A 26,560-nucleotide genomic window follows, 5' to 3' on the forward strand; every position below is an offset into this window, starting at 1 on the left:
TATATATGTATGTATATATGTATATATATATGTATGTATATATGTATATATATATGTATGTATATATGTATATATATATGTATGTATATATGTATATATATATGTATGTATATATGTATATATGTATATATATATGTATATATGTATATATGTATATATGTATGTATATATGTATATATGTATATGTATATATGTATGTATATATGTATATATGTATGTATATGTATTGTGTGTGTGTGTGTATACATAAAGTAAACTGAAATACGAACAATGATTCCATCGCTTGTTGTTCCACAGGAACCCAATGAGAAGCCGGCTAAAAGAGAAAACCCTCACAAGTATTTGCTGTACAAGCCAACATTCAGCCAGCTTTTTACTTTCTTGTCCGCCTCTTTTAAGGTCAGTATTCACCTTAGTCATAAGTAACACATTCATTGTGTTGATCCCATTTACTGACTTTGGGAGATTTTCATGATCTGGACCCATATTTTGTTAGAATCATGGGTAGGTGGTGCAGAATAACTGATTTATATAGATATCTATCTCTCTCTCTCTCTCTCTCTCTCTTCCCCCCCCCCTTCAGGAGTTGCCTGCCAACAGCGTTCTGCTTGTGTACCTGTCAGCGACGGGAGTCTTCCCTACTGGCAATTCAGATTATGAAGGTAAAATCTCAAAGTTAGACCACACATTTTTTTCTTAATATCATACAGACTTTTTATGAAATATAGACATGCCACCAAACTGTTTACATTGTTAGATAAAAAAAAAAAGTATATATATTAATTTATATTATTGTAATCTGACGGCTTAACTGGTGACAGTTGTCTAAACGCGCTCATTGTCTCATCTTCAGTCTCTAAGCCTACGTTCACAGTAGGCTGGCTGAAGCACTGTTTACATGTGTAGAGCACGTTTTGCACTGTTGCACTTATAAAGTAGGCAGCAGAATTCTACTTCTGATAATGTTAAATGATGCGATTACTGAGAGAAGAGGAACGTACCTCACACTCATAGTGATCATTCATTTAGACTTCACCTAAAGTCTGAAATGTTTTAAATTCCGTCAGTGATGCACAGTGATACCATAACTATTTAAATACATAACTTGCTGTTCTTCAGTGCCTCCGCTCCCTCTAACACACCAGGTGCCAAATATGATGTGATTTCTTGGCTGATAGAGCCGTCACTAACACTGAGACAATAATGTTCTGTATTCTATAAAAGACCAGGGAGGAAGCACTACATGGAGCTCACGGCAGCGTTCAGCAGAGCAGGTGCTCCTGTTTAATGGTTCAAAGCTGTTAGCTTTTACTCAACATACCTGTCTACGTTAACAGACCGTAAGAAAGCAATGGGCCTTGCGATTCGACATTGGGAATTCATTATCTTGGTTGTCACATCAATCGAATAAACAACCTTAGTTGCTTATTAAAAAATCCCATTATTCTAGATAAAGCTACGGGGATAATCACAATATGTTTGACCCAGAGTCTTTGCTGCTTATTCCAGTGTCTGCTAGATGGTTTTATTTGGTCCACCTGCTGATGCATCAACATCCAGTCTTTTAGAGGCAAACATGGACCATGCTAACCAGTAGAGTTGCAGTGAAATGTATGATCTATATGTCACAATCAATCACGTCTATTCAACTTGAAGCAATTAGGCATAATCTTTGACCATTTCCTGTAGGACCATATGATTTTGGAGGAGTCCTCACAAATACAAATCGAGATGTGGTGAACGGAGAGACGGTGCAGAAGAGGAATCAGGCTCAGAAAGAAATGCACTGGTGATTATTGATTTGTCTAATATGTTTATTAGCATTTTTTTAAATGTGTATTTAACATTTTAGGAAAAGAAGAATGCTTCCTGTGTCTACAGACCTGACCCAAGAGGAACATCAGTTTGCTTGTTGTGTCTAATCTACCTGACTCATTCTGTGTGTGCTAATAACAAGCTTAGAATCTCCAACCATGTGTACAGCTCACTGTAGAACTGCTGGGACAGAAATGTAACTTCCTGACATTTACTTGTTTGTAATGTTGCAGCCTTCATCCAGGGGACTTATTCCCTTTCACCCGGAAGCCACTCTTTGTCATCGTAGATTCTTCAAACAGCACAGCCTACAAGGTATGTAAGTAGTTAAGTTACCTGGAAAGAAACACATCTGTATCAGATGTTTTCAAACTGTAAGGGCGAGTTGAAGGGGCGGAGAAACGTGAGGCAGAGCGACTGTGAGATGAAAGGGAGAGGTGCAACAGGGAGTTATTGATTGTAGGCTGGCTGTTGATTGGCTGCTCACCAACGTGGTCAGCAGCAGTGGCTGTTGTGTGCTCACAGACCTTAAAACACTCATCCCCGAATTGCAGAAGGTGCGTCAAAATTCATTCTCAGTCATATCTGAACAAACAGACATGATACGCGATACATGATGTTTTTAAATTCAGTGTGACTTACACTGTCCGAGGACGTCATTATCTTCGTATCTTCCTTGTGAATAAAGGTCCATAGATCCTCTCCTTATAACTCCAGAAGTGTTTAACTTTCCTTCTGTATTAAAGTAATCCAGTAATAGGTGTCTGGACATCCATGGGTACACTGCAAACAGGAAATGCTAAAAGCAAATTTTAATGGTTTAACAAAATATAAACAACTGTAAGCAAACTCGCTGACTTTGTGGCAACTTTATACTCTCTGTGTACATCCCCCAAAGCCTCCAAATGATGATTTGGAGGCTCTAACTGATTTTTGACATTTGATAACCTGTTGTGTATATGATATGACCACACTATGAATGTACTGTATATTCTTATAACTAATATGACTTTTTCATCCTAACAGCATTTCACAAATCTGTTTGGGCAGCCTCTGGTGTGCCTGCTGTCACCTACAGTATATCCCAAGAGTGTGCAAGGTGTGTGTCACTCTAAACAACACTTCATTAAACGGAGATATTCTATATTTCCTTACTGTCAGCAAATCCATGAACAGATCAAACCGACAATGTGTCTGTCCCTCAATACTCTCTGACTCCTCATTGGTTCATCCTGAAGGCCAGGCATCTTTAGAAACAGCTCAGAAATATTTAGTTTTGTTTTTTTAAAGCTCAGTTTCCTGAAACAGCTGGTCACTGTAGCTTTTATCAACCGTTACTCAGACAGGAGGAAAAAGAGTTTGTTGGGGACTATTTTCAGCAGCGGATGAATCCACATGTGTTGCTCTAGTGAGTGTTTGAGTCAGCAGGACGGTGTATGTGGGACTGAGTCTAAATAAAGTCATTGATGTGTTTTAATAGAGCTCTATGGACAGAGGAAGAAGAGACATCCACACACTCTACTTGTTAGCAGATACACTCACTGTTGCTTTGGGTCTGCTCATTACACTTATTGACAATAAGAAAAGCATAGATTATCACCAGGCATATGCTTTAAGTTAACAAAAAGCTGCAGTTATCTATTAGCTGGCAGTTTTACATATTATGAATTAGATACTAAATCTCTGTTTTGAAAACCAGTCCTTATCTATCAACCTAAATCTTGGTTATTTAGGTTTTTCAATTTCCAGTGTGTATGAAATGTATGGTGTTCTCACATGTTCTCACTTCTAACCTGTGCCACGTCTCTGCTTACTTCAGATCAGTCTCAGCGTGGGAGTCTCTTCACTCTGTTCCTCTACAGTCCCCTCTTAGCGTTCGCCTCTGTGTGTGGATTAACCAGTGTGCAGCGAGGCCTGTGGGAAAGGGCTCAAGAGTTTCTCTGTAAAGTCTACCGGGACATTGGGCAGATGATTACTCGATCACGAACCATAGGTAGCACATCTCCCATTCAATTTCATACTATAATAGCAGACATTACAGGATAGAGTGGACCATGTTACAGGTGTATTTCTTGTTTTTTTTTATTAATTTCAATTATAATTTTCAAATTAAACATGGTATTAGTCAGGTTAAAATTAATTTCAATGAGTTATTTAACAGCACTAACCATGAACAGCAGTGTTTCCGGTCCGTGTCCTGCAGGAAACCTTGTTTGCATGTCACTTCCCATCTCTCTCTCACCCCTTGACTTTTTGTCATCCCTCTGTCAACTCTGTCATAAATGCACAAAAATGTGAAGCGGTTATTGTTGAGGGCGTTAGCGTTCTGAGGGATCATCCCAAGTGGGGTATGAGGGTTGTTAAGCCCTGTCATGAGTCTGGGTACAGGAGTAGAGGAGTGGCCCATCCTCTACTCGGTTCTATGGTTCATCCTTAAGCCTTGAGACACCACAGTTGGGCCGTTGGCACCAGTCTGCCCTCGATGGTGGCTTTTTGGTCGATTCAGCATGTTGAATCGATAACGTCATCTGGAATGAAGCCAAGTGGTAAGCGAGCAAGCGCTGCTTTGTTTCATGTCTGTATCCTCACAACTGCTTGTACATCTGCGGTCCAAGGTGTCTGCTTTCCCTTTTTTGAAAGACAAAGAAAAAGACGAGCGCCACCTGCTGGTATGGAGAGTTATTCCCTCTCACAGAGTGTTGGCTGTAGTCTTTGCAATGTGCACAAGTGCAACTTTCTGGTCAAGACACAGGCGGCGTGAGACGACGCAACGGCCGGCCTACGTCACTGCTTGTTGGTTGATTTTGGTTTTGGTGGGTCTTGGCCTTTAAACTGGTCCCTTGCTCTCCAGGTTCTACCCTCTCATGGCTCCTGCTCACATAGCTGGCCACTTGTGCTAATAAGAGGAGACCTCAAGTTGTTGCAGCCTCGGACAGACTATTGACATCTTTCGTAATGTGGGAGCAGTGCACCAGGCCAATATCTCTGAGTTTGTAGGCATTGTGACAGCTTAGGAGTGTTTAAATGCAGAGGTCAAATTTCATGTACATAATGTATGTGAAAATTAGAATAAAGTTGAGGTTTTTTACTGGGTCAGTATCTGATAGAGAAACTGAGAAAGAAGGCAAACATCCTCCCTGTTCACTGTATTCCTTCATCTAATACCTCATAGGCTACTCTCCCTCTCTGAGCTTCTGTCTGCGAGGAAATCAAAGGAGGAACCTGACCTCGGCGTTCCTGTGGGAAGTCTTTGGTTGTGGAGGATGCAGGCAGAGATGGAGAAAAGAAAAACCACTAAAATGTTGTGTTGTGTTGTTTCTCTGTCTGCAGATCAAGCCTTTTTGCAATTCTTTGGTGACGAGTTCCTCCGGCTGCTGCTGATCCGCTTTGTGTTCTGCTCAGCTGCACTGAGACTGCATAAACTCTTCCGGGTGAGTCCCTGCTACTGTGGTTTCCTAAGAAAGTTGCATTGTTTATTTCAATGCCAAAAATATACCATAAGAGCCCAGTACTCAGGCTTGTAGTCTTTACACACACCATCGGGCACATAGCACACAAAGTGTGTCCCACTTCATTGCCAACACACAATACACTTGATGCACACTTCAGAGCATCTATTCAGAGCCAAGTGTATCCCACCGATCATTACGATCTACTGCACCACACCAGTGTAGCTGCTACTAGTAACACACCTGCAAGCTGGCTGGCTGACCCCCATCACACTGCTGCAGCAGAATGACTAGAGGAGCCCCAAGCCTGTACAATTAAACACTGACCTCGGTCCACAGTGAAACACACAACAATGCTTGGCCGCTAGTAATGACAGAAAACACTTAGTCTGTGGTCATGTTTGAGTCGGAGGTCTTTGTGTTTGCAGGAGGCCCAGAGCTTCCCGGAGTCGTACCCTGAGCTCCCTAAACAGGACACAGTGGAGAGCATCCTTCTACAGAAGCATATTTTGGAGCTGGCGACTATGCTGGATGTCCAGAGCCTATTTTGGGATGATCCACCAGAAGCCTACTAACATCTTTGCTCAGGGCAAAATGGCATATGTGTACATACAGACTCAACTGCCAGGGCCCTCATAGTTCTCTTTTTTTTTGTTTACAGGTAATGAAATAATTCATTCAGAACATAAAAGCTCATGTCACGCATTTCACTGTTACTTGTGGAAGCAAATGTAGTGCAACATTAAAATGTCCACATAGATACTGTAAGTTTAGTATAATTTGCCCGTTATGAGTCTCAGCGGCTTCCTCCTAAATGTAATCAGCATCATGTCCTCCTCACCAGCCTCCACATGTGAGGTTAAAACCTGCAGCCTCCAACTGTATTCCTCCTCACAGAATTGTTGGCAATCTTGGTTTCATGTTTATTTGAAATGATATTTATTGTTGTTAATTAGAGGGAAGGTTGTGTAAGCCTAAGAGATAGAGAATAGAAGAACCCTGTGTGACTGTATCTGTGTGTGAAGGTTGAGAGAGAGCACAGTGCTGAACAAAAGCCTTCTCTGCATCAGTACATATGGAAAGCAGCTTTAATGTTAGCACATTATCCCTACGCTAGCTTAGAAGCTGAATCTTTCATCAAAAACCTTATCACTGGTATTTGCCAAACAGTGCTTGCTGTTTAACAGCTTAACTTGTAGCAGGCTGAGGTGCATGAGGTCATGTTCTGTTGTGTGTTGTAAGTCCTCATTAGTTGGAAAAATATCACACACCCTTGGTGACATTAACCAGCAATCCATCTAATACCTTGAATTGTCTGTTGTTTAGCCTTGAGCCTTTTCAAAGTGATTGTTGTTGCTCTTCCATGTCACTGTGCTGTATTTGCATGCAAGAAATGTATCCATGTAGTTGTTTTATCCACAAAGACCGGCCTCCAACTTTGAGGCTCTAGAAAGGCTTGTAGATGTGAAACGGCATGGTTGGACAGTAAGTTGAGCCAGTGCATGTGTTGCATGGGCCCGTACATTTGTAGTTGTCAGCAAATGAAGACAATCTAGTTTGTAACAGAGGAGATGAAGGAAGGCAGCATGCACACTAACGTGCATCATTCCGTTAATTACTTAAATGGCACCAAAACACTTCCGTCACCTTTTAATGACGAGCGGTTCTATTCTGTTACCTGCCCGTTGCTTGAATGCAATATCATCGGCAGTCGGGTCACTTTCCTCACACGTTGGCTACATAGGTTCCACTCTCACGTTGATCCAAACAGCTTACAGATCTTTGTCAGTTCGGTACGCTCAGACTGCAGGCAGATTTCTTTCTGATCACTTTCATTAGCAAGTGATCAGAAGTGAGAATCCTTTTGACAGTTTGATTAGATGCCCATGTCCACGAGGGTTGTCCATCGGCAAACCTGTGTGAACGCTCCTGTGTATGCACACACCCACGTAAACAGGACTACATGAGGTGTAGTTGTCTAGTGGTTCATAGAAGAACTGCAGCTGAAGGCACTAATGGTGGCTGCTGCATGCAGGCAAGAACTCTTGAGTTATTTAAAAAATGAAAGTAGTTTGTCGGTAGTTTAAATAAAGTTTTCTGTTGATGGGGATTGTGAGGAATGAAATGGATCACAGGAAACTGATGCTGTTCATGGCCTGAAGCAGGCAGCCAGCTGTTCCTTTGACTGAGGCATATTATGCTGAGGCGTTGTATTCCATCAGTGGTCAAAGACACACTTCCAGGATGCCCTGGATCCTAATGCAGCCCAGGACCTTTATCATCATTCATCCCTCTCTCTCCGATACTTTTCTGTCTCTTTCAACTCTCTAAACACCAACGATCTGAAAATATTCGCTTGCCAGTGAATCAAAGAAGTATCGGACTTCTAAAATAGCATGAGCGCTGTCCCAGCTAGCACCTTTTCATTTACTTCATGTATTGTTTCTGCAATAGAAAGTAGACATCAGTAGACATCAGTAGACTGCTGTCTGGTGCCAGAATGAAATCCCCCATGTTGTCTCACTTTACAGACATTTCTCTCCAGAGACCTGCTTAGTGGAGAAAAGGTGTCGGGAGAAGAATTTCTACATTTAGACGCAATCAGTGGTGTGCAAATATTATTTAAACAACGTATTGATATTATATTTTATATTCCAGAATCTAACAAGCTGCATCTTTTCTAGTAAGCACGTTCTTCACAGAACACGTGACAGCACTGGGCTGTTTGTTTTAAAGCAGGTTCATGCTGCTGAACTGTTCCAGAGGGTACGCAGGTTTCTGACTAGTCATGGATAATAGGTACCACTGTAATGTTCATTTGTGTCCCACTAGCCCAAAGATGGCAGTGTCTGTCAGCATGTTCCCATAGAATACTATGACCCAAAGAAGGATAGTTCAAGTACTGTCCAAACGAACAGGAAATATCTGATTGGCTGAAAGGTAGATTCCTAAAGGTGTTGATGCCTGCCTCAACATTTGGGCCAAGACAAGGAATCTCCAGAATGACTGACCAAATTTCCAAATGTTGCTGTGTCTGTCCGTAGACCTTCAGAGCACTTTTTAGGCCAAAATGTTACTTTATCGTTTTTAAAGTGTCTGTATGCAATATATTTTGTCCAGCACCACTCAGGTCTCTAGCTCGGCTTCAGGACTCTGTTTTTCACAGTTTCATATGTTTTGAATTATGCTCCACATCTTAACACACACCAAAGTAGAAACAAGCTGAAGGCAAGTATATAATGTGAAATGTTGACCATTGGGGATTGATTTCTGACACTGACAGGAGGAGTGATTGCACCTTGTAGTGATTGTAGTGATGCAGATACTGAAAGCAGCTGACAGTTACCTGCCCCTGACCAAAATGTTCAATGATGCAGGATGTAGCCAAGCCAGCTGGTTGGATTACAACCTTTGAATTGATAGAAATGATAAGAACACTATTTTTTAGTGTTGGTTATATTTATTGACATTGATAGTTTGTGTACAGATAATGTAAAGCAATGTTTTGGCACAGACGTGTGTTCAGTATTTAGTAAGTCTATAAAATGTGTGATGAAATATGGCGTTAAACTTAAAGGAGCAGTGTGTAGGATTTAGCGGCATCCAGTGGTGAAGTTGCAGATTGCAACCAACTGAATATGCGTCCCTTCTCTGGCGTAGAGAGAACTACGGTGGCCTGCAGGTGACGAGAGAACGTGACGGCTCTCTGGGTCGTCCTTTCTGGGCTTCTGTAGAAACATGGTGGACTCTGTGTGGAGGACCGGCTCCCACTGCAGATGTGAAGAGCTCATGCTAAGCTAACTAAAACACAATGGTTCTGATGAAAACATGGTTATGAAGATTATATTCCATTTGTGCCAATAAATCCCCCTTAATGTTACACACTGTTCTTTTAAGGAAGAGCTGTTAATGAGGCCACTTTGTTCTTTGGCCATTTTTTAAAAATATGTGACATTCCAACTTTCCAAGGACTTGAAGAGAGGCAGAGGACAAGTACCACTGCTCTCTCCATTTTACATGTGTCTGGTAAAGTGAGCCGTTTCTACACTTCCTTCTATTTTCATTGTAATATCAACCTCCACGTTCCCTTGTGTTGACAGTTATGACGATTAAGATATTGTAGGCTTGCACTTTATGGAGTTTAATATTGTTCTGATCTTGTTGTGCTGTGAGAATAATCCTTCCATGTGAGTGTTCCTCATGCCAGCTCTTCATACTGGTGACCTTCTTTTTTTACTCACTCAGTGATTTCAAACCTTTTCTTATAGGAACTGCTCGTCTGCTGTCACTTTTTAACAGCCTCTTCCTGAAATGTGTCAAACATGTTTGCTGATTTCCAAAAAGTGTTGAATAGGCAGCAATAACATGTTCATGTACATGTGTGGCAGAGTTCCACATCCTTCTGTTTGCTAGACAGTGGTGCTCTAAGACGATGCTGTCGGAGGGAATTGCAAGTCAAATCATGCTTTTTTTAAACTTTAAGGAATATCAACAGCAACACTAACATTTGACATGTTTGGACATCAATTAAGACAGAAGAAGAAGTGAAGAAATGTGTTCATTTAAACTGTCAAATATTGCAAGTCTGAAAAAGTCCTGATTACATGTTCTTGTATGGTGTTCAAATCCATGAAAATATCAAGTATGTGGCCTAATGGCACAACTTAAGCATTATTTAATGGAAAATAAGCTCAAACAGTGAAGTGACATTGTTCTCTGATCATAATGAAACATCAAAGAAACAAAGATGGCGTTTAGCTTCTGTTGAGCCCGTTGGCTGTCGTGATGTCTCCTGTGCTTCATATTTAAGACAGGACTGTGAACACAACCAGCTCATTTCTTATGTAGCACCAGTGGGTTAGTAGCACAGGAGAAGTCTACATATTCCTCACACACTAAAGCTCCTTCAGACGGGATTGTGTGTGATGGTGAATATTAGTTTTTTAATTATTGTTCTCAATTTGACACAAAGCAGCCAGCAGCATGTGGTGGTGTGTAGAACTGTTCTGTGATGAAATGGCGTTTCCTGCTTCACATTATCTGATGGTGTATCAGCATGGCCTGTTAGAGTCCTGGAAACCGAGGAATTCTTTTTAACAAGATAACTTGTGTGAACAAGATGTTAAGAAGGTAACATTTGTGTGATTAAGATAAGTGTGAGCAATATATCAATTTGTGTAAACGAGACACTAACTTTTGCTAACGAGACAACTTATGCCACTGAGATATAAACAAGATTAACTTGTATAAACAAGCTTGCTTGTGTAATACGAATCTGTGCAAACGAGGTATGAACTAGATAACAGACCTTTTTGTTCATTCGAGGTGAAAATCCGATGTTGGAATCGGGGCTGATCTACAACTTCATGCACAGTTCATGCTGTACTCGGATGACAAAGCCTTACTGGAGGTGCACACTAAAACCCAGGAGTAAAACCCACTCTAGTGGCATGAGGCTTTCCTCTCTGCTAGTCTCTTCACCTAAAATAGAGTAGTTTACAAACTGCTGCTGAGTGCTCAAAGATACTTCTCGGTATTCTTGTATGTGAACTGGTTTAGCCTTATTGGATACAAGTTTCCCTCATTTGAAGCCTTGTTTTTTGAGAATCGGGCTTTCAAATTATTCCTACTTTTCCTTTACTGGACCCATATTGCAGTTTGATGCCTTTACTTATTCCCATGCCTAACAGTTGAGACTAAGGTAAACATAGATACTGTCGGGTCTTTCCAGTTGTTTCAACCAGCTACAATAAAGGTTCTCGGCAGAAAATGTCTCAGCTACATAAATCATTTTTTGCAGCGCCACAGAATCGATGGTTTCTTTTCTAAAGCTGCCACAGTGCACGTAGTCCGACATTCATACCAAGAAGATGCACAGAAACCAATTGATTTGACAGTTAGAGAAAATAACAGGGAGGATTTCAAGGCCCGCCTTAGGGGTATGAGACAAATCGGTGCTCGCCGAGCATAACCAGTATTAGAATCTACCAGCACAAGATCTTAATGTTTTTCACATGCCGCAAGCACAAAAGCCACTGCTCAATATAATGGACCCACATCCACAGAGAAGCATGTTGACGCCTCTTGGGAACACAACTCAAATAACTGCCGACTGATCAATCCTGTTTTCTCCCCCAGATATGCAGGGGTCATTTCTACCTTTTTATACTGTAACAAATGTCCAAAAGATGGGTGAAGCCTTCCTTTAGAGCAACACTTGTGACTTGCTTGTTATGATTTTCAGTCAGTGTCAAGTTTTGAGAATACATGACAGTTTAAGTTAAAAAAAAAATGCACAGATGATTTTTCATTGTGCAGCATGTTTGTTTAGAATAGAAAGTGCCAAAGACTGATGTGCTCTTGCTTTCCCATCTTAACAGTGATTGAGATCAATTATTGTATCGGATGGTTGTTTTTTCTTTTTTCTTTGTTGCCAGATGGAGCCAATAAAGAAAATGAAAAATGTGGCTTCATAAAAGGACTGATAAGTGTCTTTATTGTGGGACTGCTCTGTTACCATTAGTTTGTCAAGGCAAGTTTATAAATGTACCAATCAAACTACATAAAGATGAGTAGTGTGATTACATCATTAACTTGCCAATACAATAATGTACATATTTAATAACTTTTTCAGGTGGACTGTTTCATTAGCCAAATCAATGCTGATCTACACTGGAAACAAATATGTCAGTGTTATTGTGGTGAACTTGCTGACGCATATGGGGTTGGCGGTTGCCATGAGTGAAATGAGAATATATGGTTGTTTACTGCCCTCCAGCGGCCACGTTGAGGTACTACAACACTACAATAAATTAGACTGGCAGGGCGCCTGTACAGTACAAGATGGAGCTTAAATTTAGGTTTGAATCTGACGCATTTTGGTAGCGAGTGGTCCCAAACAGTTAATTAGAAAACAGCCTTCACCCTTCATTCTTAGTTAGCGGTCTAATGGATCATAGTTCCCGTTCAGTGCCTTTTTATATGGCTTGTTACAACGTGCATTCAACACACTTGTCTGGTGCTACTACAGCTTGTTGAGTTTGTTGCTAAGTGACGTTAGAATGTCGACTCTGGTCCAATCACTGTTGGTGAAAGATGTCACCTGCTTTAAACTGACCAACCAGAGAGACTTTAGCGTCACTACTACCTGTTGAGGTTTATCAAGTCTTCACGCCAAGAGACTTTCGACGTTTTGACAGCTAAATAAAGCCCGCGGTTCCTTCAATGAAACATATTTTCAAGTCTGGACGAATATATTTTGATTCCTCATATGGTAAGACGGATAATTCGTTGCTCAACTACACAGACGATAGAAAGGCTGCTGTCGGATAATAAGCTAATGTAACGTTATAACGTTACTTCTTGTTAAACTACCTTGTCTTTTGATAAGCGTTAGACTGACACACCCACCGCCATCATCTACATGCATCCAGCGGTCTAATGTTACATAGAATACAGACAGTTAGTGATGTAGTGTACCGGGTGTGGTAAATTAAGGACCCAGAAGCAGTACGACGGACACACGGAATAGTTGAAACGAGACTTTATTCCAGGCTGAACACACACAGGCAAACATGTACATGCACACGTGTAGAAATCCACTCGGTGGAACGAGAAGGCAGACAGAAACCAGAGCAAGGGTATAGTAGTCGGGGACAGAGCTGAGTCGTTTACCGGGGCAGAGGCAAGGCGGAGAAGTCCAAACAGACAGGGTCGGCAACGGGAAACCGGTCGGAGGGTAAACGCGGGAAAGTCTGGCATAATGCAGAGAAGGATCTGGCAGTGAGTGTGTGTGGGACTGGGGTCTAAACAGTGGGTGCAGCACAGTGAGCAGGTGAGAGTGATGAGCTGATGAGGTGAGCGAGAGACAGACTGGAGAGAAGGGGCGGAGCTGTGACATGTAGGTTGGAATTCATCGCTTTGATTGTTTGTTTGTTTAAGGAACTTCATTCAGTGTCGTTGTTGGTGTGATGTACTAAATATGTCGGAAGTAGAAAATTCGCATAAAAGTATACAAAATACACAACAAACATTTTACTTTTCTTCCTGATTTTGACAATAAGATTTCGAACATTTGCCTTCATCCCTGTTGACATGATAACGATCACACAACTATGTCGTAAACTAACTCCCGGTAATTGTCGTAAACATGTTAACTGCCTTATCTAGAGGGAAAAACCGGAATACTGTGCAGTCAAATTCATGTTAAACTTCCAATCACAGTTTGTAATTTAGTGTTTTGTGCATGTAATGACACATGTCATCAGCGTAACAATATTTACTGTTGTAAATGTGGATGTGAGCAGTTGAGATGGTTGGAGATACTAAACACACTCTGTCTCACAGAGGAAAGCAATGAGAACTCGATCAACTTCTCCTCCAATTCATTTGCACATCGACGATGCCACACCGGTCCATGTGCACGTGAAGAGCCAGAGGACGAGTCCTGCCAGGACGCCTCAGGTCACACTTCTACTCATGTTGTCTTTGTTTTTTACTGTTTTCATTTTTCTTTTTGATTGTAAATATGCACATTTTGAAGATATGTATCTTGTTGATCTTATTCTTTCTTGTCATTTCCTGATAACAAGTTATTATTATTATTATTATTATTATTATTATTATTATTAAATCATAACACTCAGTCCGGTTCATAGTACACACCTATCATACGCTGGAGTTGTGATGCAGCTAACAGATGACGTGACATGCTGCTACACACACTGTGTTTAAGGGGAAGAACAAGGTCGACAAAGGAAACCTCCATCCCACAGCCAAGGTCAAAACACGGTTGCCATGGATACCACCGGGGAAGGCCTCTGTACGGGACGCTTCATACAAGTGGGAGGTAACACCACTCAAAGGCAGTGTACACCTAAATCCCAAGCTCTCTTATCATGTTGTGAAAGATTGATTTAGCTCATCCAGTTAAAGACACAGTGGTATTCAATGTGTCATCTGCTCCAAGGGGCCAACACACTGCCTTGAGATCACACAACCGCTCCCTGAACCAGGACCTGAACACTCCCAGTCTGTGCTGCGATTAGCTGACCTCACATCAGAAGAAGAAGAAGGGCTGCACCAACGAATCAGCCAGTATGAGAGGAAGATTGACAGCTTACTGACTGAAGTCAGCTCTCTGAAGAACGAGGTCAGTTTCTCCTCTGCATCAGCCTTCCCTTATCAAGTTTTATTTTACACCTTATTTATGCTTCATTCAGCTTCTTCTTGTTTAAACTCTTATATTCCCGACACCCGCGTCCTTGGCCAACTGTAACTGAGTACTGTCTTTCAGAGGCTGTAGCAGGCTGAGGTTTACAGCTAGAGTGCTGGCATGATGTGTGAGCTTGTGAGGAATAGAGCTGAGTAACGCTCCAAAGTTAGGCTACATTCAAGTGAGGGAAACACTGGCATGGCTATAATCACAGGTGTCCCTGGACCTGTCACCTTAAAGTATGTGAATGAAAAGGCTTCTATTGGTCCCACTAGTCTCCCCTTCACAGACATGCCCACATCATGGGGGGCAACTATGGATCAGTGGTAGAGCGGGTCGTCCTTTAATCAGAGAATCTGCGGTTCGGTCCCCGGCCCGGTAGTCTTTGATGGTGTGACTTGGGCAACATACTTAACAGGTTGTTCCTGCAGTGTATGAACGGGTATGAATGTTAGATAGTCCTGATGGGCAGGTGGCACCTTGTATGGTAGCCCCTCCCATCAGTGTATGAATGGGTGAATGATGACATGTAGTGTTAAAGAGCTTTGAGTGGTCGTAGGACTAGAAAAGAGGAATACAAGTAGAGTTTATTTACCATTTGTCCTTAATGATAATCCCATGAAGTTTGCATTTTTTTGCATGCAGTATATTTTATAATTTTCTTAAAATGGTGTATTTTAATTTTTCTCAACCGTCTTGGAATTAAATAGATGACTGGATCACTGAATGTGTGATGATGTTAGTCCCCATAGTAGCCATTTCATTGTAGTGAGAACACTCTTTTAAACTTGACATCACTGTATACAATGACCTGTTGTGACCTTTAGGATAATCACAGCAGAGGCCTGCGGCATTCAGAGGATGTCTGCTGTTTCCAGCTATATGGACGATGGATGAGATATAACTGAGCATTTGAATGGCATCATATACTTCCATCATAATGTTCTAAGCCCTTTTATACTCTAAACTTTCAACATTTGAATAGGCAACTAAACAGAACATGTTTATCTCAGATGTACTAGAACAACTTGACACACACACAGTGCTGAGCTGCTGTGACCTATCTCCCCCCCTTGTAAAAAGACAAGAATGGATCAATGTTGAATTCCATTTATATCATAATTAACATACAATAATGTATTTAAAAGTATTATTACACACCGTGATGGCATTTGATGGAGTCGTGCTACTGAGTCCACAGACACCCCGGTGACATTGTGTTTGTGTGTGTCCGTCCACGTGTGTTTGCACATCTGGACGGGTGCAGGTGGAACTGCGGAAGCAGGAGCAGCTGCTGGAGCGCCGGTCGGAGCAGCTGAGTGTCTCCCAGCGGGTGATCGCTGAGCGGGAGAAAGAGCTGGCTGAGGTGACCAAGGAGCTGGAAGAGACAGAGCGGGAGAACACGCGCTTACGCCAATCCATGGAGAAGATGCTGGAGGAGAAGGACCACAACAGGCAAATATTACACTTTAATGGTCACATGAGAAAGTGTGGACAGGAAGTACAATCAATGAAAACCCACCTTCTTCAGTGTGGGGGTAAGTGCAAGTGAGTGTGAGGGGGCTATTATGGTGCTAAGGTGGGGTGTGTGTTTGTTTTCAGTCAACAGTCGGGGCCTGTATTAACCAGGTGTCTCAGAATGACTCCATACTAGTACCAAAGAGCGTCTTAGCTCAGATGAAGCTTCCTGCACTGATATTCAGCAGGAGTTGGACGTCACAATTGTTTTCAACACTCTCAGCCTCCAGCTAGACAATATGATGACAGTGGGGTTTGTTTGCACCCAATTTGACTACTTTGGATAGCTCTGCATAGTTTTTGATACTTAGGTGCTTGAACCATGACGCAATATTAAAAGTGAGTATACGTTCTATTAGGGATTGGTATACTCTGTTTAAAATGATTTGACTGACCTTAGTTTATCAGCAGGAAGAGTCTTTGCTGTGCTTCTTCTTTGAATGCATTCAACATGATCTGTAAGGGAAAAAGATTGGCCTAACACAGTAACCTGGAGCTGAAAGGAGCTTAGCTCCACCTCCTGGCCCTTAACCATAACTGTCTAAATAGAGGTTTGACAGGTTGTTCTTGTTACCATTTAGACACATTTATTTTATCTTGGTGACATTCAACACAATAACACTGTCATTGAATCACATTATGAGTTGTGTAACATGGTTAGTGTACATGTTTAATGACTGGCACACCACTAAAGCATGTCATCCGCACACCTAACTCATTTGCGTATGCTGAAAAAACGATTGGGCGATAGAATGCAACCCTGTAGGACTCCAGTGTTTATTACATCATTGTGAAACATCTTGTCCTTGCAGACAAGACGAGGACAGCATGCAGCAAGACAAAGATGCTCTGCACAGGAAGCTGGTGAAGGCTGAGGTGGATGGGACAGCAGCTGCCAAGCAAGTCTCAGCCCTGCGACAGTCTGTTTCCAAACTGTGTGGTGCTGCTGGCAGTGTGAGTGTTAACTCAATGTTTGCCACTAATATTGTGTCCTGTCCGGTCCTGTGAGGTCCGAAGCTGGGAACAGCTTTTACATTCAAGGCAATCCCTAAGTTTTCTGACTTTATGACTTTCTCTGGAACAAAGATCATCAATGCTGATATTAAATGATGCTTTTCAATGACTTTTCAGAATAAGTTCTTTGTCCCTGTCTCTCTTTCTGTTGGCTGCTGAAGAGGCTGTCTGGCTCTGACTCTTTAGTCTTGGCTCGTCAGAAGGAGCTGTTGCTACAGAAACTGGAGACATTTGAGGCGACAAACAGAACTCTGCGGCACCTCCTCAGAGAGCAGCACGGGTCCCAGGTACTGTGTGTAAAGCATCCTCAAACTACAGACTGAATCTTTAGCATCAATATACAGCAAATGTTTATTAAGCATGCACCTTGGTGGACTGTTTTTGAGCAGATGGAGTCAATCCGAGTGTCAGAGCAGAAGGATACATTACTCCAGAACCTGGCAGACACAGAGGCAGAGAATGCTGTGAGTGTGATAGAAGCAGCCTAAATCTAAATCTTTATCTTCTCTTTTATTTTTTTTCATGTAAAACACAGTATTTTCCCCCCTGTGTATAAAATTTGCTCTATAAGTAAAGCTTTCCTCATTTTTCCTTTTACAGCATCTTGTGGTGAAACTTCAAGAGAAGGACAGAGAGGTTCATCAACTCTCCAAACGTATAGCTACTGAGAAGGTACTGATAGCAAAGTTGTCAGTATTTGTGATACTTTTTTACTGTAAATACGTCTCTGTCAATCTGTGGAGCTGTCTCAATCAGGGATCCAAAACTGAACCATATCTTTACAGAGGAATTGAATCCTTTACTTACAGTGTGTAGGTCAATGCAGAATACATGTTTGTCCCTAATGTACGTTCTACTGTATTCCGGGAATGTAGGACAATGCAAAGAGCACAGCTGATTTGTCCAAGAGTCTGGAGTCAACAAGAGCTCATTTACAAGGACAGCTGCGGAGCAAAGAGGCTGAGAACAACCGGCTTACTGTGCAAATAAAGGTTTGTCATGTCTGTCTGTCCTAGCATCATGTGTACTCATCTACTATTGTTGGTGTGTATGATAATTATGTAGTCGGTTAATGAAGTATTAGTCGGACTTCTGTTTCAATATGTGTGAACTATTAACCGATAATCTGCTATACAACAGTGAACCCAGCTGTAATCCTTGGTTCTGTCTCTTCCATTGGTTCAGAACCTGGAGCGAGCAGCCAACCAGCAGAAGGCGGAGATGGAGCGTCTGAAGGAGCAGCTGGTGAGGCTGAGGCAGCAGGCCGGTGCAGACCGAGATGCTCTAAAACGAGCCACGCGAGCCCAGAAACAGCGCGCTGAGCGCAGCGAGGACACTGCAGGCCAGTTGAGCGTCCAGCTGCTGGACATGGTAGGGTCGTGTCACAGAGCAGCTGCAGCTATACATTGATTAGTCAGACACACACAAGGCACAGGCATCTTAGGTTCATAGAATGCATTGTAAAATCATCACCAGGTGCTTTTGTCAATTATTAGATTACTGGCCATATGTTAACGAAACACTTATTCCCTTATTCCTATTGGCATTGGTTGTTTCTATCAGTTCACCTTTAAAAGAGCTTCAAGCCCATCACACACACACACACACACACACACACACACGCCTCTTTAGTAACAGAATCAAGAAAAATGAATCACTGTTCAAGGCACTCTTTTATTTCTTTTTAACAGGAGAAGCAGGTTTCCGATGCACTGTCAGCAGCTGAGACCTGGCAAAGTCACCATGCCCAAGAGGTGAAGGACAAGAGCAAACTGGAGATTGAACTGTCACTGCTGAACAGGTAACTCCAGCTCTGTTATGGCTCCATCTGCAGACAAGAATAACGACGAGCAACGAGATGATTGGCTCACAGGGCCCCCAGTCAGCTGATTGAGTTGGAAGCAGGAAGGGTTAAAAGTGGAGATGTCACAGCTTGATATCGCAAACCAAGAACCAACAACAACACAGAGTTTCTAGAATTAACATAAACAATTAACATAAAAGCACATAGAACTGAGTAACATCGGAACTTATCAATAGCATTAAAACGTTTGTATTGTAGCATATAGTACATTGCATTCATCATCTATATACTTTCCTTGCTTTTATCAAGTATGACATCGTACGAAAGAGGAACCACTAGGCCTCACACAAGAATTAACAAGTTAAAGATTTGTTTTCGTGATGTTTGCTTGCACAAGTGTTCAAAGTCAGATTCACCAAAATCTCTTAATTGGATAAGTTTGTCTTGAAATTCCTTGTTGAGGAATGCAACTCATGGGGAGGTACGCGTCTGGGATGTTTGATCACTAGCAGAGATTAGTGCTTTAAGGGGACCTGAAGACACATTAACACAGCTGCCAATGACGGATCATTAGGGAACACCTGTACTGTGACAGAAAAAAGGATATAATGGTTTGGCATGAAGTTAGATGATTAAAACATGTCTTTCTAAAACCAAGTGGTCCATGTCGGGAGGCAGTCAAGGGGACGTGACTGACACAAAGATATGCTGAGGTACAACAGAGGAGGATCTTCTTCACAATCCTACATTAAGAAAGTTAGATATTTATATATAGTTATCTATTTAGTATTTTAGTTACACATTTACAGTATTAGACATTATCATTTTGAAGTCAAACTAGTGTTTTTATTATTAACCCTATAGTAATCCAATGAGTGATCCGAGTGACGGAAAGTGTTTCAAATAATGCATGAAGATCCCATTGTCATGACATCACTTTACCAGCTGCAACTAGTGAAAGAACTTTTTCAATGAAACCCTAAAAGCAGAATTCTCAAACTATGAAATAGTCTTAACAGTGTAAAGTTACTGTTGGTTCAGAACACCGTCATTTTGGTCATTTAAATGAAGATATGACAGGTGTTGTGTTATGTGATGCAGCCGTATAGCAGAAGTGACGGAGCAGCTGCAGACTACAGTGGATAAAGGCCGAGCGGAGAGAGAGGCCCTGCTGGATCACTTGCATGGACTGACCACAGAGAGCACTGCTGCCAAGCTGGAGAAGCACTCCCTCAAGGTGAAACAACAGGGACCACGTCTATAGAATGGTAACCTGACCATTGCCTGATCAAAATGTCTACATATCTGATGTGCTTTTATGTCTTGGATAATGTGCTTCCTGTCCCCATTATCTTTCCAATAGACTTCCATTGACTTCCGTTACAGTAGGAGGGTTGGGTGTAATGATATAACATGTGTTCCTGTCAGGCTACATCGTCTGCAGTGGAGGACAAGCTGGCCTTGTCTCAGTCAGAGCTTCAGCAGGTCAAAGCCTCAATCCAGCAATATGAAAGCCTGCTGGACAGCTATAAGATCCAGGTATGTGAAGCATACGCTACGACTAGGAACGCAACACTGAGAGGTTTATATTGAACCTTTGTTCAACCAGATCAAATCCATTGAGATAACATCTGTTTTGCTGGTGATCTGCCTGGATGTTCGTAGTGTTCTGATAGTTGTAGTGTGTAACATTTGCAACATTAATAACATTGAATATATTAAAGGCTACATTCTGTTCAACACATCTATGCCTCTTCTAAATGGCTGCTCTACCTATTCAAGATAATATAAGTCCATGTGGAAATTTGCCCATCTTACGATTTAGAGGCCTATTGTGAATTTGGTTGCTCTGGTTCGTCATTTCTAAAAAGTGTGTCCCCACAAAACAGGTTTGTGAAACACTGGTCTAGCTGAGACAGGAATAGGCCTGTGCATGACGTTACCAGGAGGATGGAGCCAAACATGACTTTAATGTAGATAAGAAACCAGTGAGAACTTGAGTTTCTTAGTGACACTTCCAATGTGATGCTTCAAATTTAGATTTTTGTCCAACCAAGTGCCCAGATATTTATATGTATCAGCAAACTTAATGCAACCACTTGCATTTAGAGGCAGTTTTAAAGTATGAGTATGAGATTGTGATAGCACAGCTATCCCATGGACACTGTTAATGTTCATCAAAAGTTAGAAGCCATTTATTTTTCTGTACAGGTTGGAAAAACACGGGCCGAAGCAGATGAGTATCGTGCTCGGCTGGCTCAGGCGGAGCAGGAGGCCCAGGCGGTGCGCAGGGAGCTGGAGCAGGAAGTAGAGGAGGTGCGCAGCGAGCTGCTGGGGCGGCTGGCAGCCTTAGAGCCTCTTCCTGAAGCCTTACAGCGTTCTGAACTCCAGCTGCAGGAGGCACAGGACAGGGAGCACAGCCAGGAGAGACGCAGCATGGAGCTCAGCACAACCCTGACTGATCTCCGAATGAAGGTCAACAGTCCCATGCATGCAAACTCAAGTTGGCATCACAAAATAATGATTTAAGTTCCGAGTTTAAGTGCTAATTTGAAAATGATTCCAATATTACAACATTGATTTGGGGAAAATGGTAAGTCCAATCTAAACACTGGCCTCCGTGCTACATTTTGCATTGTAATGTTTAACACCAAATCACATTTGGATACAAATTTGCTGAATGCTCATAGTACAAAATATATATCTTCTGTGGTAGTAAGCGCTATACTTTCAGCAGAAACTAATAGAAAAAATAACTTCAAACAATTTTATCCAAATCATAATAATAAGAGAAGGAGTCATAGGATTTTCATTTCATTTTGAATGGAAGTTGAGTTGCAGAGCACTGAAAACAACATTGGTAGAAGGCCACTGTCACATTTGAGGTTGAGGTTAACTTTTGCCAATAACTTTATTTTTGCTCCATTAAAATGTTTTTAAAGCACCTCATCAGTATTGCTAGAATTTTTAGTCAGACCACACACATGCAATGAGTTTGAATAAAAGCTGTAAGTAGGAAACATACAGTCCAAGTGTTCAGATGAAGGACTTGTGTTGTTAGGTGGAGACCCAGTGCAGTCAAGTAGAGCTTCTCAGAGAGAAGAACCAGGTGCTGCTGGAGGAGAATCGACAGCTTCAGCAGCGAGTGGAGACTTTGGAAAGGTCAGTCACCACTTCTGCTTTCCTCCGTCTGGCTCTGGTGCTTTGTTCAGACCAGAGGTTTTCAAAGTCTCACATTGTAGGACCCCCCCCCCCTCAGACAACATTTAGACAACTGTGCCCCCCTTCTATTTGGGGGAGAATCATGATCTAAGTTCCCATAATTTGGGGGCTTTGGGGATGTTAACAGGAAGAATAATGTTGCCATGGAGTCAGTGAGTTAGTTATTAGCAGTTCGTATTTGCAGTGTATGATGTGCAGACAGCCATGACTGGGAAAAAAACAAAACTGTGATGTTTCTCATGCAGGTTCTGGAGTTATAATACACATTTTTCCAATGACATTTATTGACATTTATTGTCGATGGACATCAGATACAATGATATGGAAAGTGTAAGTCACACCTAATCTATAAACATGTGTATCATGTCTGTGTGTTCAGATTTAACTGAGTTATAAGGATTATCATTTTAGTTTCTTTGATGGGGTTAACCTGACCCAATCAAAAAACCATCATGGGAAAACTGTTTGGAAAAAGGCAGGCACTTTCAGAAAATAAGTGTCAGGTGATTGGATGAACCATCTGTCAATCAAACTCTTACCGAAGCCAGTCGGGAGAAGAGCAAAACCTTTTGCTCTTCTCCACAGAGAAAAGCCTTCAATGTCGTTCTTTACTCCTCTTTCAATGACGAAATTCTCTCTAATTCTGATAGAACTGATGCTATTGCAGCATATACCTATCTTCTTTGGGAGCTGCCATTGTTGTTTAGAACCAGCAGTGGCCTCTCTGTGTGGTCATGCACTCACCTAAGCCACGCCCGTAGCTGCTGGTAGCTCCTTACAGGACACTGATTGGTCCATGCTCTGGCTTACCGGACACAAACACATTACTTAAAGCTTGACGAGATGGATTTTCGTGTGATATGTGATCCAGCGATCCAGCTACCGTGCCAGATAACAAATTGGTGCCATGGGGGTTTTAAAGTACCCTAACTGCACTCAAACACTGCACTCCATCTCGTAAGCAGTGTAAAATAATGAACCAATCTTAATGATACGAGTCAGTGTACTGGGTAACTGTTCATTCTAACTGCTCATTGTTGTTGTGGCTGACCTGTCTTGTGTCATCTTACAGAAAGCTGGGTGAGGCTGGCAATCAGAACACCGACCTTCTGGTGGTCGTCACCAAACGGGAAGACACCATCCACAGCAATCAGCTCCGCCTGGAAGAAAGAACAAGGGAATGTTCTCTGCTGAGCCGAAAGCTGGAGGAGGCTCTGGGGGATGCTCACCAACAGGTCTGAAACTGAACACTGCCATTTAAAGTGTATATTATAGAATGCAGTAGTAGATCATCATTAGCACTGCATCAGAAAGCGTAGCCTCCTCACTCTTTTCATAGAGACCTCTGCATTGACAAGAAAGGGCTGCAGATATGCAGAGGTTCTTTGGCTAAAACATGCAGAGTTGTCCAGCAAAAAGTAGAACCTGAGCTCACCCTTCAGTGTTACACTCTGAGGCTTGGGTGTGTCGGGCTGCGTGTAATTATAAGTGAGCTTGCATGTCTTGAAGTGCATGTTGTTAGGGACATAGAGTATACTGTAGGGATAAATCAGTTATGTACTATTTCACCCTCTGTTGCCTAGTAGTTAGGTCCAGTGTGTCATATTTATCTCCAGATGTCAGAGACCAGAGGACTTGCTGCCACCAAAGAACGCTCCACCCAGTACAAGATACTGGACCTAGAGGCTCAACTCAGCAGGACTACGTCAGAAATCAGTCAACTGCGACGCAGCAAAGAGGAGGTAAAGGCCTCCATTAATAGTCTAACCAAAGTGTGTATGTATCTGCTGTGTCAGTAGGTCTATAAAATGTGTATTTATGATGCTCAGGTGGAGCGGCGGTACCAGAGCCGACTACAGGATGTGAAGGATCGTCTGGAGCAGTCCGACAGCACCAACCGAAGTCTGCAGAACTACGTCCAGTTCCTCAAAGCCTCCTACGCCAATGTGTTTGGGGACTTGGCCCCCGACAGCTCACTGCGTGCCCCCTCACCCATCTGACAACCCGTCTGTCAGCTGTGTATTATAAGCACTCATTCCACAATAGTACGGTGGTCTGAGCCTGTTACTTTTCATTTTGCTAACAAGAGCTGGCGGCTGTAAAGATGTCATGCTTGGTCAGTGTGGTTGCTTGTTTCATACCATTTTGAACCAGTTAGGTGAACAGTATTGTCTGCTAGTAGTAACCCTAACCCTCAAAAACACTGTGACAGACAGCAGTTCATGCTGCTTACACCCCTTTTCACCAGTCACATGTAAACTGTACTCATAGGGCCTTTACATTGTTTTTAAGACAAGGCATTTGTTAAAGATCATGAAGGTTGATTGTCACCACCAACATCTTTCACTTTACTCATGCTTATTTTACCAGATGCTTTAATCCACTAAATGCATTTCTAACACCTTGTAATACTTTTAACAATCCTTTTAGAAAACTACAGAAGTAGATGAGGGCTTAACAACTTACCAGGTATAAAGCAAATTGTTCCATTGACATGTTGATTGGCTGGGTGATTTAGGGTGTACAATGCTAAATGTGCAAGCGTAGTGAACTGTGTGCCGTTTGTATTTCACTTCAAATTTTGATCCTTAAAAATGGACCTTGTGTCGGCTATGCCCATCTGGGTATTTGTGATGTATGAACTCATTTGGCTGCTTTACTTCCAGCCTGACTGGATACCTGTAGGGACGCTGTAACAAAACCTGATTTCTTTACTATGTGAAGGGAGACACAAGTTACACCTGATGTCTTTGTCCATATGTTTGGGATACTCAGGCCATGCTGTGAACAACAGAGCCAGAAATACAAGGCAGGCACAGGTGGTTTAACATTGTGTTTACCCTGATGACATGCTAGAGGTTTGATGGTTCACACAAAGTGCACCTGTAAGCTGCAGCCCTTCATCTAACCGGCACGCTACCATTACTGTACCACCCATTGTTATGTTTGAAACTGCAGTCAGGCACTAATCTGACCAACGTACAAATAGAGCCCTACAGTGTTTACTACACTGATGTGCAAAGAGGAACACACGCTGGTGAGGTTTAAATGGAAAGCAGTGTTTGGTCTTGAAGATATTTGGTAGAAATAGTTTTTCTTGTTTTTCTTATATCTTCTATGAGTTTATCGTTTGTTCTTTGATCTTCGAGACCAAACACCAACACCAAATATTGTCACCAATATTTTCAGTTGTTTTGATGGCTCTTTGGAGCTTTTTCAGATGGAATGTTTTCTTCAGAAATGTATGATTGGATATCAAAGTCAGTTAGTATTTTACATGCCAAAAACAATAAGAATTGCTCGTCTTCATCAAGCCTTCACAGTCTCTTTTATTTCCATACTCAGCTAGTCATGAAGGTAATATGTCTATTACCAGAGTTAACAGCCTATGTACTGTATTTGTACTGCTATTTATTCAAAGTATTGATTTGTGTGCTGGTTTACATGTAAACAATTCTGTAGCCAAGCCACCCATGACACATGACGTGGCACAATATGTGCTTTAATGTATCTGAGCTCTTTGATTGAATGGAGCTGAAGACATTGGTGCTATCGCTGTTTGTTGGCTGGTACGAGACAGTGTGTGTCAAAACAACTGTTGGGTTTACAGTTTCACATACTACATTATTGGAATACTTGTTTCCTGTCCATAGAGTGTATTCAATGACTCAATAATTTATATCCACTCTGGGTAATAAAACAACTAAATGTTTTTCTAACGGTTTTCTCAACTCTTATTTTGTTTTTGTCATATAATGTTACAAAGAGGATAGAAATGGACATAACATAACACCTTTTGGCATTGGTCCATAGACATACAAAAAAGTGACAGAGAAGAAGCTGTCTATCAGTCAGCACAGCTGCTGCCATATTGTCATGTAGCAGCTGTTCCATTATTTACTGTCCAATAGTAAGTATGAAGGATGTAAGAGGAAGTGTCCCTTTAACTACTAAATTGACATTTTACTTAACATTATGGAGGGCAGTTCAAATGGAAATGAGGCAGGAAAATAATGAATGAAACAATATGTAACAGCTCATGAACAGATGATGTATTGTCTGATAAATCCTTGTGGTAGTCAGCTGATCTCTCACAGACAACAGTGATGGTTGTGGAAAGATTATGTAAGGGCTGAAATGCTGTTTAGTTGAACACAGACAGGTCAGTGTTAATAACTGATAGTCTTTGAAAGTCAGTTTATTGATGAAGATACAGTACTTTCTGTATTAACAGCATAGTCTGAGGCTGCAGGGATGGGAGCACAGCGTCTCAGAATAAGATCAAAACAGCCAGCACTGAATTGATCAGCACTAATTATGTTATAGGTGACTAACAAAGTGCATGAGCAGCAAGCATCATGTATTTCTGTCATGCCTTATCCACCGTTTGTCTTTCAAAGTGTATTCCTGTGCAGTCGGGAAGGAAGTCTGAAAAACTGCCTCAACATGTGAATATTTTGATAATGTGGTGGTCTAAAGATGCAAAGCTCGCCCACCAGCTTTCAGTACATGTATTTAATGATT

At 41.8% G+C, this 26,560-nt stretch overlaps 2 protein-coding genes across 4 annotated transcripts; both read left to right on the plus strand.

The window, feature by feature from the left end:
• The first annotated feature begins 270 nt into the window (after positions 1-270).
• Positions 271-11,742, plus strand: scai (suppressor of cancer cell invasion). The gene is made up of 8 exons (XM_031879157.1): positions 271-399; positions 584-662; positions 1,690-1,789; positions 2,049-2,130; positions 2,842-2,914; positions 3,635-3,808; positions 5,146-5,246; positions 5,693-11,742. The coding sequence occupies exons 1-8, from the start codon at positions 271-273 to the stop codon at positions 5,837-5,839; spliced, it is 885 nt and encodes a 294-aa protein (XP_031735017.1). The 3' UTR covers positions 5,840-11,742.
• On the plus strand, positions 5,846-25,747 carry odf2a (outer dense fiber of sperm tails 2a). 3 transcript variants are annotated; one of them, XM_031879159.1, is made up of 19 exons: positions 5,846-5,925; positions 13,611-13,727; positions 13,999-14,112; positions 14,233-14,415; positions 15,746-15,933; positions 16,809-16,950; positions 17,172-17,297; positions 17,400-17,474; positions 17,611-17,682; positions 17,886-18,002; positions 18,196-18,381; positions 18,702-18,811; positions 19,916-20,051; positions 20,243-20,353; positions 21,026-21,289; positions 21,876-21,976; positions 23,109-23,271; positions 23,653-23,778; positions 23,866-25,747. In XM_031879159.1, exons 1-19 carry the CDS (start codon positions 5,866-5,868, stop codon positions 24,034-24,036), a joined length of 2,562 nt encoding a protein of 853 aa, XP_031735019.1. In that variant the 5' UTR covers positions 5,846-5,865; the 3' UTR covers positions 24,037-25,747. The 3 variants fall into 3 exon arrangements, with proteins under 3 accessions (XP_031735019.1, XP_031735020.1, XP_031735021.1); XM_031879160.1 differs by lacking the exon at positions 5,846-5,925 and adding an exon at positions 12,455-12,537; XM_031879161.1 differs by lacking the exon at positions 5,846-5,925 and adding an exon at positions 12,461-13,164.
• Positions 25,748-26,560: the final 813 nt, after the last annotated feature.

The sequence above is a fragment of the Anarrhichthys ocellatus genome, unplaced genomic scaffold (assembly GCF_004355925.1).
Source record: "Anarrhichthys ocellatus isolate YVR2014 unplaced genomic scaffold, GSC_Weel_1.0 scaffold231, whole genome shotgun sequence".
Taxonomy (NCBI): Eukaryota; Metazoa; Chordata; class Actinopteri; order Perciformes; family Anarhichadidae; genus Anarrhichthys; species Anarrhichthys ocellatus.